The sequence below is a fragment of the Kogia breviceps genome, chromosome 9 (assembly GCF_026419965.1).
Source record: "Kogia breviceps isolate mKogBre1 chromosome 9, mKogBre1 haplotype 1, whole genome shotgun sequence".
Lineage (NCBI taxonomy): Eukaryota > Metazoa > Chordata > Mammalia > Artiodactyla > Physeteridae > Kogia > Kogia breviceps.
The window spans coordinates 64,470,281-64,486,226 of NC_081318.1; the positions used below are offsets into that span (position 1 = coordinate 64,470,281).

General features: G+C 34.2%; 1 protein-coding gene across 9 annotated transcripts in view; it reads left to right on the forward strand.

Moving 5' to 3' along the window:
- Positions 1-15,946, forward strand: part of PHF14 (PHD finger protein 14) — a 232,917-nt gene that overhangs the window by 77,148 nt on the left and 139,823 nt on the right. For all 9 annotated transcript variants that reach the window (XM_067042574.1, XM_059073864.2, XM_067042570.1 and 6 more), the window contains 6 exons: positions 3,216-3,362; positions 4,157-4,427; positions 4,736-4,842; positions 6,267-6,362; positions 8,200-8,303; positions 10,794-10,925. In XM_067042574.1, coding sequence (XP_066898675.1) covers positions 3,216-3,362; positions 4,157-4,427; positions 4,736-4,842; positions 6,267-6,362; positions 8,200-8,303; positions 10,794-10,925 — 857 coding nt within the window. The remainder of the gene's footprint in view (positions 1-3,215; positions 3,363-4,156; positions 4,428-4,735; positions 4,843-6,266; positions 6,363-8,199; positions 8,304-10,793; positions 10,926-15,946) is intronic.

Here is a 15,946-nt window from a genome sequence, read left to right on the forward strand (position 1 = left end):
ATGGACCATGAAATAATCAGGTAAAGAGGGCAATCATGTGCATGGGCTCTCGGACAGTCAGAAGACAGAAAGTCTGTATGTTGGAGACCTGAAAGGTGTTAAAAACTTGTTTGAGTCTTAGAGAGAGTGATCAGGAAAGATAAAAGATGATGCTCAGAGAATGATATTTTAGGCATTGAATTATGGAAAGAGTACAGAATCTAGGTCCAGTCATGGCAATTAAATGGCTGAGGTAGGGTGGATAAGAATATTGATGGTGTTATGATTGAGAAGGTAAATATGATATGCTCCTAACTCATTATAGGATTTCAGTAAACACTTCAATTTTATTAAGGTACCAGTAAAGCATCCCTACTTTCTTAAAAATACACTGTTTTTACAAGTGCCAGTTGGTACTCAGTGTACAAGACTCCCAGTAGTTTCTTTCAGTTTGTACTCCTCTGATCTGCTGTGTCAGTATTACTCAGGAAGCTTCGTTTAAGAAAAAAATTTCTTTTAAGATTCTAGAACAAATCATGCAATCCAGAGGTCCACAGCCTAAATTAGACCTGTAGATACATTTTTTTGGTAAGAATAAGTGCTATAAAAAGACAACCTTGAGTTGAGGGGCATTCCACTTTGTCACATTGCTCACAGTCCCCACCATTTACCCCGCATCCCCCCACCCCCCCACCCCCATCATTACTTTTGTCTTATAATCTTCCAGCGTCTTTTAGGCCCCTTTGCACATTTACATTTGCTGGTACTTTTTCTCAAGGCATTTAAAACTCTTTGCCTTAGACCTACTGAATCACAATCTCCAGAGTTGGGCTTTTGTCATTTCTGTTTGGAAACATCCTTAAGTAAATCTGATGACAGGTAGTGGTTGAAAAAGACAGATCTTAACTTTCTAGCAGTGGATCTTGGGTCAGCAACTTAACCTCTCTTGTTTTCAGTTTTCTATCCATAAAATTGATATTAAAATAAAAGAACCCACCTCATGTGGTAGTGTTAAAGGATAAATGAGACAGTATGAAAAAAGGCACCTGTGCCTGGTACATGGTAGATATTCAGAAAAATGTTTTTCCCTTTCTATTTTCCATTGGGAGTAGGATCTTGAAAGTTTCTCTAGGCAAGTTGAGGGGATATTCCAAGTCAACCAATGCATTAATTAGGACGCTATTTTGAATGGTTTAACAAAACCAAATAGCCAGTGAGTTAAACAGAGAAGAAGTTGAATTCTTTCCACATTCCAGACTGATTTGATATTGGGGGAGTTTGGTTCCAGGGATCAGGTGCCTTCTTACATGTTGCTTCATCTTCCCTTAGTCTGTTGCACTTTCTTACATGGTCAGAGATGGTTTATCACACCTTGACTAGGTTCCACCCCATTGGAAGGAAGGAAGAAAAGGTTAAGAGTAGGCAGTTTCCTTTCAAGGGTATGGTTAGGAAATTTCACAAACCTCATTGGCTGGAACTTATCACATGCCCATATCCAGATGCTGAGAGTCTGGAGCAGAGATTTTCTATCAAGGTCATCAAGTACCCAGTAGAAACTCAGAAGATTCTAGTACTATGGAGAAGAAGGGGAGGATAGATATTAGAATACAGTAGTTTCTGTCACAGTTAATATTTGCTTGGTATATCTGTTACTGTCTAAACAAGGTTAATCCCTTGGTCATTCTAGCCTTAGACTTAGGGTTTATTGTCCCCCAATCCCAAATAATGAAAATTAAAAAAAAATTACCTGGGCTACCTAGTCCCCTTCAGATATCTTTTTGACCAGAGATGATTGGTCTTTTTAGCGAGTCAGAGTCTAGGTCCTAATGCTTAGCTCATCTATGCAAGCATGAATCCTATCTCTGATAAGTCAATTTCAACCTTACCTACTACTTTAAATCAGTAGAATAGTTCTCCAGATCATTTTGACTACAGTTCAGTGTGTTCTTTATTTCCATTAGCCTATTCTGTGACCAGGATGTACAGTATGTTGTGAGAAAGCAACTGTGTGTGTGTGTGTGTGTGTGTGTGTGTGTGTGCGTGCGCGTGTTTTAATGCAGTCTCCTGCCCATGTTTTTGTATTGTGTACCCATATGAAGTAGTTATTATTAAATCTGTTTTACTAATGAGTTAACAGAGATCCAGAGATGTTTTGCAACTTGTTTGAAGCCACAAAAATCAGTAAATGGTGGAGCCAGGATTTATCTCCAGGTTTTTATATTTCCAAATTCTGTGATCACAGTGTTTACAGTCCTATATTGTGACATCTTTGGATATCACACTACAGAATTGCATTGTATGCTTTTTTTTTTTTTTAATGTCAAGGACACTTTAGTTTTATTATTACGATGATTTCTCTTTTTGTACTTTCTCATTTGTTTCTTCTTTTCTTAGTGTCATCATTTCTCTTTGGGCTGTAAAACCCCACCTTACTAAGAGACCCTTTAACATAACTTAGATAAAAACCTATATGGATAGCTTATCTTTATTTTTCTCTTTGGGACAGACCTAAAGAATGAACCTGTTACTTTGCTGGCAGTCACATTGCACATTACTTTTTTTGGCTACATATTTATAATTTATTTCTATTTTTGGTAGTAGATTTCTTTTATTTTTGGTACCCTAGTATTTATGAATAAAAAATGTACCCATTAAGGTAGTACCATGAAATATGACTGTGAGAGAGCTGTGTTTCCATCTGAGGTTTTAGGGTTTCATGAAGAGTTAAAGGGAATATCTAAAGTGTTTTATTGACAAGGCCTGGCCTTCTTAATCCATTTTTGTCCCAGGTGGAATCTGCCTGTGCATTTCTAGTCAATTAGAAGTACCCTACTTATCTGTGTTGGCTAGTCTTATATTTTCTAGATATACTGTTGTTTTATAATATTAATCTATGTATGCATAACTTTAATATTTAATGATGGTTTCTACCTGAGATTATTGAAATCTTATTTGTTTTAAACCGTGATAATTTTTTTAGGTAACAAATATAACTAAATGGTAATACCTAATTTTTGATTTCAGTATTTTTAAATCCACAAGGCCCTTTAAAAAAATTGCTAATTTGAACTTGATATATAGGATTAAGTTTCTAAAGCAGCAATTTTTATCATTATGTATAAAAATTACTTTTGTAATTTGTTTTAGGGATAATGGAAATATTATCTATTATCATTGTTTTTAATGACCCTTTGAAGTAAAACTGTTTACTTTTTCCCCCCTGTTTTTTGCTATAGGATATAGCAGATCCATTTTTTGCTTATTGTAAGCAACATGCGGATAGGTTAGACAGAAAATGGAAGAGAAAAAACTACTTGGCTCTACAATCCTATTGTAAAATGTCTTTACAAGAGAGAGAGAAGCAACTATCACCAGAAGCACAGGTAAGGATGGGATTCATGCCAAAACTCATGTTTTTTTCTTTCAAGGTTATAGATTTCAGGGAATTCCCTGGCGGTCCAGTGGTTAGGACTCGGCGCTCTCACCGCTGAGGGCCTGGGTTTGATCCCTGGTCAGGGAACTAAGATTCCACATGCCATGCAGCATGGCCAAAAAAAAAAATCAAGGTTATAAATTTCAGATCTCATGTGTTTGCCAATGACATGTGAAGTATAATTGTGAAATTTGGTTAGTTACCTAGGAAGTGGATTGTCATTAAGGTAAATGGTGAGTATAGTTTGTGGTTGAATATATTACTCGTCAGCTAGTCAACAAAGCAGTCATTTGTAAAGTATGCTTCCAGTACATTAAATAATGTGGCTTAGAGGAAATTATTCTATCAGTGCAATATGTTGACCACATCTTTTTTCAGTCTGTTCTAATGTTCTTTTATGCAAAGAATTTGATTAGTTTGCCCATCATATAAAATGTATTTTTATGTAAATTAAGTACATTTATGGAGACTAGTGCAAGGCTAGTTGAGAAGAGAAACTTCAGCTTAATCATATTAGTTTTTGACAATTCTGATCATAGTCTAGGACAGTTGTTACTAGGGGTAGACCTGGTTTATTATAACCCAAGAATTATACAGTATACCTTAAGGACTGTGGATAGATATAATTTGCCTTGATATGTGAAATTCTGGTTATCTTTACTTTTTCTAAATGTGGAAGTAAAAATCATAAGGAGCATGTTCCATTTTAATATCTTTTAAAATTTGTATACGTTTCTTTTATAGGCAAGGATCAATGCCCGGCTTCAGCAATATCGTGCCAAAGCAGAACTAGCTCGGTCCACCAGACCCCAGGCCTGGGTTCCAAGGGAAAAATTGCCCAGACCGCTCACTAGCAGTGCTTCGGCCATTCGTAAACTTATGCGGAAAGCAGAACTAATGGGGATCAGTACAGATATCTTCCCAGTGGACAATTCAGATACTAGTTCTAGTGTCGATGGAAGGAGAAAACATAAGCAACCTGCTCTCACTGCTGATTTTGTGAATTATTATTTTGGTCAGTATAGACACTAATTCATGCACGTTTTCATTGATGACAATTTGCCGATGGAGATTTTGATATGCTGTCAATTTTTAGAAATTTACTAGCAATGTTACATATATCAAGTAAAAGCATGTTTATTTTCCTAATAAGTTGTGGGTTGCTGTAAAATGCTAAGTTAATTTGTGAATAAAGTTAAAAGTGTTTTGAATAATGTAGATTTATCCATGTGATCATCCCTATGGCTAGCTTCTTCCTTTGTGTATTTTGTATATCAGCTTTTATTTTCTGCTAAAGTAAAATTGGATATTTAATTTAAATAGAGAGAAATATGCGCATGATTCAAATTCAAGAAAATATGGCTGAACAAAAGAATATAAAGGATAAATTAGAGAATGAACAAGAAAAGCTTCATGTGGAATATAATAAGGTAAGTTGGCTATAAAACAAACAACATAATATATTACATCTTATTGATGATTTCTTTTGTGATTTTGTAACATTTTTATTTATGTTTTATTTTGAAATTCCTCTGGAATTTTTACAACTTGCCTACAATTCTGACCCCTCATTATTTTCATTACTATCATTAATACTTACTGAGTACTTTCTGTGTGCCAGGCACAGTTCTGAGCACTTTTACTTGTATTAACTCATTTAATTCTCATTTCAGCTTTGTAATATGGCTTAGGATTACTGCTCCCATTTTCAGAGGAGTAAACTGAGTCCTAAACAGGGGAAGTAATTTGCCCAGGCTCACATAGGTAGTCAAGTCATAGAGTTGGGGTTTGAAGCCCAGCAGTCTTGACTCCATTCCTTATTCCTAACCACTGTACTATGGAACTTCTCTTTCTAAATTGTAGAAAACTTTAAACCTGTTTTTTTTTTTTAAAGTGTGTACTTTCAGGTTGGACCGCCTATATTTGAATTCTAGTCTTTTTTTTTTTTTTTTTTTGTGGTACGCAGGCCTCTCACTGTTGTGGCCTCTCCCGTTGCGGAGCACCGGCTCCGGACGCACAGGCTCAGCGGCCATGGCTCACGGGCCCAGCCGCTCTGTGGCATGTGGGATCCTCCCAGACCGGGGCACGAACCCATGTCCCCTGCATCGGCAGGCGGATTCTCAGCCACTGCGCCACCAGGGAAGCCCTAAACCTGTTTTTGAAATTACTATTTTTTTCTTGAATTGTTTGGTTACTTTTGATTAAAAAAAATAAAACTCCTAATTTAAATTTCCCTTCTACCCCTTCATTCTAAAGATGAGGAAGGTCAAAAAGAAATATATAAAAGCAGGTTGTGACTAAATTTTAGGTAATAAGTAACATGGGCATATAAAACCAGGATTGACTTATTGATAAATAATATTTTAAGTGATAACAAAATTTGTAGGAAGTAAATTTCCAGTAATCAGCCACACTGTATTGAAAAGAGTACTGGGATTCAATTCAAAAGACCTAAGGATTCTTGCTAGTCTTATGATTTTGGCCAAGTCACAAAAACCTTGTGATCCTTATTTTTCTCATTGGGAAAATGGTGGGAGTGCGTCTTGATAGACTCATAAGGATTAATTAGCAGAATGTTTCTGATATTATATAGTAAACTATAATAGAATATATAAATGTAGGCATCATTATTATCATTAGTAAAAATGGTAACAAAACAAAATGCTTACATTTTGTTGGTGCTGCTTAGATAATTGGAGACCCTCATTTTTCAGTGTATTGTGCTTGAGTGTGTTAAAAATATATGGACTATAAATATAGATATTTTGGCACATTTATTAATAAATTATTTACATTTTCACATATTTTACTGTATATTTTAATGGTTTGCTAATTTGAATTATTTACATTGTAGCTGTGTGAATCTTTAGAAGAACTACAAAACCTGAATGGAAAACTTCGAAGTGAAGGACAAGGAATATGGGCCTTACTAGGCAGAATCACAGGGCAGGTTAGTTTCTTTCCAATTGCTATCTCTTTCTCTTCTTGCTCTCTATATGATTTCAAAGATCAGAACTCTTAATACAGCTGTCACTTCACTAACTAAAGAATTCCGTTTAATCAGGGCCAGCTAATCCTCTGGGATAATGATTCCTGCCTGAAGTACATCTAGAGCTTTGGAAGCTGCCTACTGAGAATTTGTAGCTTAATTTCGTTGTTTTAACAGCTATCTTGTTTGCAGATTTTTTCATTTGCTCTAACTGATTGACCTGTCGTTTGTGATGAAGCTAAGATTTGAAGCATGAGTTAATTCTACCATATTCTTCTGCCTCTAATGTAGCGGTTTTAGATTCCTTGCCACGTTTGTTCTGTCCTGTTCTTGTGCTGTAATTAGTTCTTTTTTTTTTTTGGACCGGTGGGGTGTGTAAAATTTAAACGGAAAACTGGAGAGATTTATTTTCATGTTGATTTGGTTTTGAACTGTGTAAGAAATGGTTTTTGAAACTTTAATGTTAAAGTGTAGTTTTTCTCCTTCAGTAGCTATTATTGTAGTTATGAAAAAGGTTAACTTTATCCTTGAACATATTTAGCCTTTTATAGTTCTTGCTATTGAAAAGAAAAATCATTGCCAAATGGATTTCTTTGAATGCTTTTTTTGGTACTGTGTATATAATTCTTCAATTAAGAATTCATTTGAATAATTTCAGTTATTTTTTTAAGGATGATGTTGACTCACTGTGGTCATTTCACTATGAAAATAGTTTTGTTTGTGAAGGAAGATTTTCAAAGAACAGATATTTTTCATTGTACTTGTTTTAAAAGTTTACAAAGAGTCAAATTCATTAAACAATTTGTGTAGACATATTATTTTAGAAGGTAGTGCCTAGTGATATGTATTGTGCCATGCTGGCTTTGAAGATGCTGCTTTTGTGAACAAGGTGTATGTGGCTTATATTATAATGAATAACATAATATAAAAGGTGAGAATGAGTAGTCACGTATGGAGAATTGACCTTTGTTTCTATTGATAGGTTGTTGATGAATTTTTGGAAGATTATGGTGTTTTATATTTAGATAAATTAATATTGAATGCAAGCCTATTATTAGTTTATTTGGCAAGAGCATTATCTATTGGCTTGGTTTGCAAGTTTGTCTCATAAGAATTTCCTATTTAGTATAAAACATTATCTACTATAAAAGAGCATTTTCATTTATTAAATCACTTGTAACAGAAGCGCACGCATTTCCTTGTGCAAATGTAAAATACACAGCAGAAGTAGAATTCATTTGTATCACTTGCAGGACACTTTTTTCCAGTTGGTTAAACAGATGCCAGCCCACCAGGCCACTGAGAAATGACTTTGATAGATGGTTGCTGTCTGGGAAGCCAGCATACTACTGATTAGTAGAAACCCAAAGAGAATCTACTTCGCTTTGTGGAGAGTTTGGTCCAATAAGATAATTTTTCTAATTAACCTTTGGAGCACCAGTGTAGCTGGGATGTTGAGGAAAATAAACGGCCTCAATATTCTTTTTGTAAAGTGTACTTTTTTTTAAAGTTATTAAATTCTTGTCCTTGTCTCTCATTTTTAAAGCTAAAGTAGAACTTTAATTTTCATAATGTTTTAGTGGTCCACTGAAAATCAATGAAAGTATGTTATTATAGGCTTCTAATGGCAGTGACTGAGACAAAAACTCATTTTAGTACTTTTTACCAATGTAAAAGTTTGTAAAAGATCTCCCCCTTACAATCCTAGCATATTAGTTGACTTGAGCGGTGCGTAGAGGAAAGTTGCTTTATGTTTTTTCTTTAAAACAAAATAAACTGCATTTGTTCAAATCAATAGAAGTTGAACATACCGGCAATTTTGCGAGCACCCAAGGAGAGAAAACCAAGTAAAAAAGAAGGAGGCACACAAAAGACATCTACTCTTCCTGCAGTACTTTATAGGCAAGTAATGAAATTATGATAGATTAATATTGTGTATTTTTTTTCATTTTTAAAAATATTATTTATTTTTGGCTGCATTGGGTCTTGGCTGCTGTGTGTGGGCCTCTCATTGTGGTGGCCTCTCTTGTTGAGGAGCACAGGCTCTAGGTGCGTGCGCTTCAGTAGTTGTGGCACACGGGCTCAGTAGTTGTGGCTCGTGGGCTCTAGAGCACAGGCTTAGTAGTTGTGGTACACAGGCCTAGCTGCTCTGCGACATGTGGGATCCTCCCTGACCAGGGCTTGAACCCATGTCCCCTGCATTGGCAGGCGGGTTGTTAACCACTGCACCACCAGGGAAGCCCTTGTGTATTTTTAAACTAATACTCTTTAATAACAAGATGCTTCAGATATTTGGGAATGAAATATGTTTATATTGGAATTTAAGTTAAATGCATTTGAAGTTCATTTTATTAAAACCGTCAAAGATGCTTTCCAGATTGAATGATGATAGAAGAGATTTTGCTCCTCTTTTAATGACAAGCTAAATCACTTCTTGTAACCTCTAAGTAACTGGGGCTATGCGTGCATATGCTCCATGGAAATGAACTGTCCTCTTTGGGAAATTGGAAAGTGACTTTAATGTAGATGATTATTTTCTTAAATAGTTAAAATGATATGTTAGATAAATGGGTGTTTATATTTTATTTTACTTGAATGAGTTTTAGAGGTTTACATTTGTTTTTAGGTAGTGATGGGTATTATAATATAGCTTGAATTACTGCCTTTGCACAGTGGTAGATAATGAAGATAAGTTTTAGATTTCAATCTGTCTACATTTTTTTCTCTCTTGGCTCAGTTGTAATAATTTCATTCTCCCAAATATTTTTGTCCTTGGCTCAGTATTTTACAGTATTCACCATTATAGCAATTTTACATAGTTATTAAGACTTCTTTCCATACTTCAGTAGGTTTGGACCTCACTATTTTTTCCATGTAACTGATGATATTAATTGAGAAAAGTCTAGAAGATGCTAGTATATGTTTGTGTGTATGTATACATACACAAATCTATCTATTCACATGCACAAGTATATATGCTTATGTAAATTTATAAATATTCTCCCCACAACCTCTTTCTCGGAAATAGCAATAGCAACAATATCAATCTCTATAATTACTTTCTCGTCTTGGTTGGAGGCTCTCTCCATAGGTAATAGCAGATAACTTCCTTGAGCTGTGGAAGCCCACTAGTGTTTTAGTGTGCTTTATGAAGACTAGCACATTCTCAGGCTAGCTTTTCCAAATAAAATTGGTTCATTTGGAACCGTCAGGCATATCATTTATGCTCCTGACTTTTTATCACTGCAGTTCATTTTTATTTCAGAATATACTTTAAGTAATTTTCCATTTTTACTCTGAGCAACTTTGAGACCCAGTACTGGTCGTTGTTGTCATTGTTGTATATGTGTGTATGTGATCTTTTTTTCTAGGATTACTTAAAAATTCAAACATCATTGCTGTTTCTGTATATATATGGCTCTTAGGTTCTCAACAACTTTTTCCTCAACCTTCACATTCTTAATATAAATATACCCTAGATTTTTAGGTCATGGTGTTTGTTCTCTCAGGAGTATTTAACTTGTCCTTCTGCACAAGAAAAGTTGGATTTCTTAAGAACAAACAAAAATCTAAAATAACAGTAACAGGGACTTTCCTGGTGGTCCAGTGGTTAAGACTTCGCCTTCCAACACAGGGGGTGTGGGTTCGATCCCTTGTCGGGGAGCTAAGATCCCATATATCTCATGGCCAAAAACCAAAACATAAAAAAACAACAACAACAAAAAATCCTGGAAGCAATATTGTAACAAATTCAATAAAGACTTTAAAAGTGGTCCATATAGTAAATAAATAACATAACATAATGTAACATAACAGTAACAATAATAGTAAAACTTCCCATTCTTTATAATAAATAATCATTTGGTATATTTTTAAGACTCAAAGTCTGATTTTGTAAAGAGACTTATATATGTAGCTTATTTACATGTTGAAGGTTCTTTGAAAGATTTATAATTAATGGTAGAAAATAAAAAGAATTTTGTTTGTAAAGTAACTTCTTTTGTAGTTTTAGAGAGGTAGAAAATTGAAAGATTTTTTGTTTAATAATTTGTTTCTAAAAAAAATTGGTCTAATGTTAAATGGGTTTTAAAGTGATAATTAAAATTAAGATAAAGACACCATTAACGTAAGTGTCTAACATATGCCCTTCTCTGAAAAGTATGACACCAGCAATATTTAAATTTATACTAGATCCAGGCTATTTTTCTACATTCTTAAAAGAATATAGAACTAATAGTTATTGACATTATAAAAAGACATGTTATGAAAAAATATTTGATTTCAATAAAAGTTAATATGGTGAAATTTTGAAATTTAAAAAATATGCTATAAGTTAACTGTTCACTGTGATGATGATTATTCTAATCCTTTATTTGCTGCCTTTATTCAAAGTTGTGGAATTTGTAAGAAGAATCATGATCAGCATCTTCTTTTATTGTGTGATACCTGTAAACTCCATTACCATCTTGGATGTCTGGACCCTCCTCTTACAAGGATGCCAAGAAAGACCAAAAACAGTTATTGGTATGTAAAATGGAGAGGATTTAGATGTTAGAACTGCTTTGCTCGTAGTTTCAACTTTGTTAAGTGTTATACCATATTGCTTCATATAAAGTTTTCAGTAAGTTTTTAATTGATATTTTTATAATTTTTTCCAATTTTATTGAAATATAATTGACAGCTAAAATTGTGTAGTTTTAAAACTAAACAAGTGGGACCTAATGAAACTTAAAAGCTTTTGCACAGCAAAGGAAACCATAAACAAGATGAAAAGACAACCCTCACAATGGGAGAAAACATTTGCAAATGAATCAACTGACAAAGGATTAATCTCCAAAATATACAAGCAGCTCATGCAGCTCAATATCAAAAAAACAAACAACCCAATCCAAAAATGGGCAGAAGACCTAAATAGACATTTCTCCAAAGAAGATATACAGATTGCCAACAAACACATGAAAGAATGCTCAACATCATTAATCATTAGAGAAATGCAAATCAAAATTACAACGAGGTATCACCTCACACCAGTCAGAATGGCCATCATCAAAAATCTACAAACAATAAATGCTGGAGAGGATATGGAGAAAAGGGAACCCTCTTGCACTGTTGGTGGGAATGTAAATTGATACAGCCACTATGGAGGGTCCTTAAAAAACTAAAAATAGAACTACCATACGACCCAGCAATCCCACTACTGGGCATATACCCTGAGAAAACCATAATTCAAAATGAGTCATGTACCAAAATGTTCATTGCAGCTCTATTTACAATAGCCAGGACATGGAAGCAACCTAAGTGTCCATCAACAGATGAATGGATAAAGAAGATGTGGCAATATATACAATGAAATATTACTCTGCCATAAAAAGAAACAAACTTGAGTTATTTGTAGTGAGCTGGATGGACCTAGAGTCTGTGATACAGAGTAAAGTAAGTCAGAAAGAGAAAAACAAATACCGTATGCTAACACATATATATGGAATCTAAGAAAGAAAAAAAATGGCCATGAAGAATCTAGGGGCAAGACAGGAATAAAGACACAGACCTACTAGGGAATGGACGTGAGGATATGGTGAGGGGGAAGGGTAAGCTGGGACAAAGTGAGAGAGTGGCATGTACTTATATACACTACCAAATGTAAAACAGATAGCTAGTGGGAAGCAGCTGCATAGCACAGGGAGATCAGCATGGTGCTTTGTGACCACCTAGAGGGGTGGGATAGGGAGGCTGGGAGGGAGGGAGACGAAAAGGGACAAGATATGGGAACATATGTATATGTATAACTGATTCACTTTGTTATAAAGCAGAAACTAACACACCATTGTAAAGCAATTATACTCCAATAAAGATGTTAAAAAAAAAATTGTGTAGTTTTAAGGTTTACAACTTAATGGTTTGGTATATATATGTATACATTATGAAATAATCACCACAATCAAGCTAATTAGCATAGTCATCACCTCACATAGTTACCATTTTTTTTGTGGTGAGAACATTTCAGACATAAATATTTATTATAGCATTATATGAATAAAGATATAGCAGTTTTTTGATAAATGAATTTTAAGTTAATTGAGACTATTTTGGTATCTAGCAATGGTTTCTTAAAGCATGAATTCTGTTTATAATTCTTTTGCTTTATTATACATTTTTTAAAATGCTTTAATTTTGTTTTGAAATTGCATGAATTTATCAAGAATTTGCCTCCATATTCATGCTTTTATTTGTAATTTAGTATTTTATGTCTAAATTAGTGTCACCGAAGGCTTTACTTCTGGTATTGTCATTTGTGCTAGTTGTATATCTAAGTTCAGCCATTCTTTGCAAATCTAGAAACATTTGACATATGTTTCTGAATTATTTTTTTCATTAACCTAAGCATATTGAATCACTACAGATGTTTGATAAAAGCTTATGATATTTATAAGTTTTATTCTTAATTTTAGTCCAAGGAAGAGACAGATGTTCAAATTCTAATAGATTGTTTCCATACAGGAAGAATATAGGCCATGGAAAGCTTTGGAATGAACATAACTATTCTTTTTATACAAACTTTATACAAATTCTAGTTTTAGAAAAGACCGGACCCCAGATTTTTAAATGGTAATCTATACAAAAAGGTGTGTATTCTTCAAACACATTAAAGCAAGTTTTCTGACCTCATTGTTTTATTTCATAAACCTACCTCTGTTCATTTTATTAAGAAGCTCACATTCTTTCACCATTTTCACATGATTGCTTTTTCATAGTGTTCTTTTATCAGTTTGTCTTGAGTCAGTCATACTGATCAACTCTTTTTCAAATATAGTGCAATGTATTACTTTTGATACGTGTGTGCTTTTGAAACCAGAATTTAAGAGAAACTTGCTGTCGCTTATTAGAATGCCAGCAGTGTTAATAAACATCCTATGTGGGTTTCTAAATTGAAAGCCAGTTTGGTAGTCTCCAGGGCCAGGGAGCTTTGTCATGATCTTGGAAGTGTAGATATACATTTCTCTTCTTAAATGAGGTTATTAATTTGTCTAATCCCACTGTGCTTGTAGAGCTTTGTTTTCCAGTGTGTAAGAGTTTCTGGAAGAATATCTGATGAAAGTGCATAAGGTGGGATGTTTTAGTGAAAGCTTCCCCCAGAGAACCTAAATTACTTAGGGTTCTATGCATTAGTTGCAATGTTTTAAAGTAAAAGTAGAAGCTAATATTGCAGCAAAGTGAAGTCTTCACTATCTTGTAGCTTCTAGTGATCAAATTTCCTTTGGCCTCTAAAATCAACTTAGCTTTGCTTAGCAATTAATTGGATGTATTAATTTTGGAGTAATTTTTGGAGAACATTTTTTTCTTCAGTGCTCTCAAATGTGGGAGGCAGTTTTTACTTTTTGCTTTTTAACATTTCCAGTTTATTTTTGAAACTATATTAAAGATAAATACTAAAAGAAAACTTCACCTCCTACATACTTTACCATTAACTATGCTTTTTAGTTTATTTAAATCTACTGTATATATATATATATATATATGTTAGGAAAACTGTGTAATGGTGTGCTACTACATCTTTTCCCCATTCTGCGCATGATAGCTTGAAATTGACCACAGGTAGGAGTATTCTTACCACAGAAATTGGCAAAAGCTACAAATTAGGACTTTTGCCCATATTTACCGTCACACCATTGCCTAATTTCTGCTTTAATCTCTACCTTAGTTTTCAGTCTTTTACTTAGGGAAAGAGGTCCTGTTACTGGATCCTTATTTCATGACTAAGCCCTAGTTTGAGGCTTAAATTTCTACGGAGCCCACTGGTATACATTTCTGATGTCACCAGTTTCTGCTTTTGCTGTCTTTATGCTGTGCAAGACTGTGTTAACACCCTTACTGCTGTATCCCTCTTACGTTTGCTGCCAGCTAGAATTACTATGCAGTGTGTTGCTTTACTTCTCAAATACCATATTCTGCTCGATAGACTATTCTAAGCAACTGCTATCCAGCTCTTTCTTCCAATATCAGCACTGCTTTCCTGAAGATACTAGTTCTAGATCTGTATGCTTTCTGTTTGGGCCATTCCACAATAATTCACAGCGCTATGCTGGACTGAGTTAAGACATATGACAGGAAAGAAGAGATGGATAAAGCTACAGAAGTAATTATTGGTGGAGAATAGGGAATTTGAGTGCGTTCATGTTAGACTTTTCAGTGAAATAGAAGTAGTCTGTTGAGAGGGAAAGGACCTGGGATGATAATGGGGGCTTGAGAAGAGAGGAAATAGTTTACACCAGGTACTGTGGGGAAAAAAAATCAGAGATAACTGACTTGCTGAGGCTATATAGCAAGAATGTTCAGTGAATTTGTTTAGTAAGTGTGATTAATTGATTTTTCTCCGGTAATACTGAGCTTCCCAGGAGGAGGAGAGGGGAAAACCCAAGGACTTCTTAGGTTAGATTAGAGATGGGCAAATCAGATGAAGAAGAATATTAGGTGGGTGAGGCATTTGGCAGGGGGTAGGGGGACTAGTAAAGGTATAATCTAGGCTCTGTTTTGTTTGTACCTACTCCCAGTGTTTGAAATGTATTTTGTTTCACTTTTAGTTTATGTTATCTTGGTTTGTTTTTTAAAATATATAATTTTGAACACTACCTTACATTCTTTCTAAGACAAGCCTGGTAAGGTATAAATAAATAGTAAGGGTTTGATTCGTTAGAGTAGTTCAAATAGTAAATACTTATTTTAATTTTGGGGTATTAATCTTATGTTTCCACCATCCATCTGATCAGAATTTGTCTTGCATTTTCTAATTATTTAAAGAATATTATGAAGAGTATTACTTGACAGAGAATTGAGTAATATTACTTAAAACATATTACCTCAGCATAATGTCCTCAAGGTCCATCCATGAAAAAAACTGTGGTGTGAAATCTTTGAAGACTGAAAGAGGTAATTTGTAAAGGAAAAAAAGTAAATCCTAAAGTATTTATAATATTTGGGAAATTGAGTGTTACTAGATTTATTACGTTTAAAAATTCATAAAATCGTTTTTTCTTTTATCCTTTTATTCTCTGGATATACTTTTATTTATTCTTTTAAGACAAAAAGAAAATATGTAGCACAAACCCTTCTATGAAGAATTTTGCAAGTAGTTTTTTCCCATGTTTGCCTTCATAATTTGTCTTCCCTTTCTCCCATTAACTCTTTTTAAAAATTGAGATATAATTGACATTTAACATTTTATTAGTTTTAGGTGTACAACATAATGATTTGATATAGATATATTGTGAAGTAATTACCACAGTAAGTTTAGTTGACATCCATCACCAAACAAATTCTTTTTTCTTGTGATGAGAACTTTTAAGATCTACTTTCTTAGCAACTTTCAAACATACAGTGTAGTATTATTAACTGTAGTCACCATGCTGTACATTACATCTCAGGACTTACTTATTTTGTAACTGGAAGTCTGTCCCTTTTGACCACCTTTACCCATTTTGCCCACCCCCTCCACTTGCCTCTGGCAACCACCTGTCCATTCTCTGAGTTTTTGTTTTTAATATTTCAAA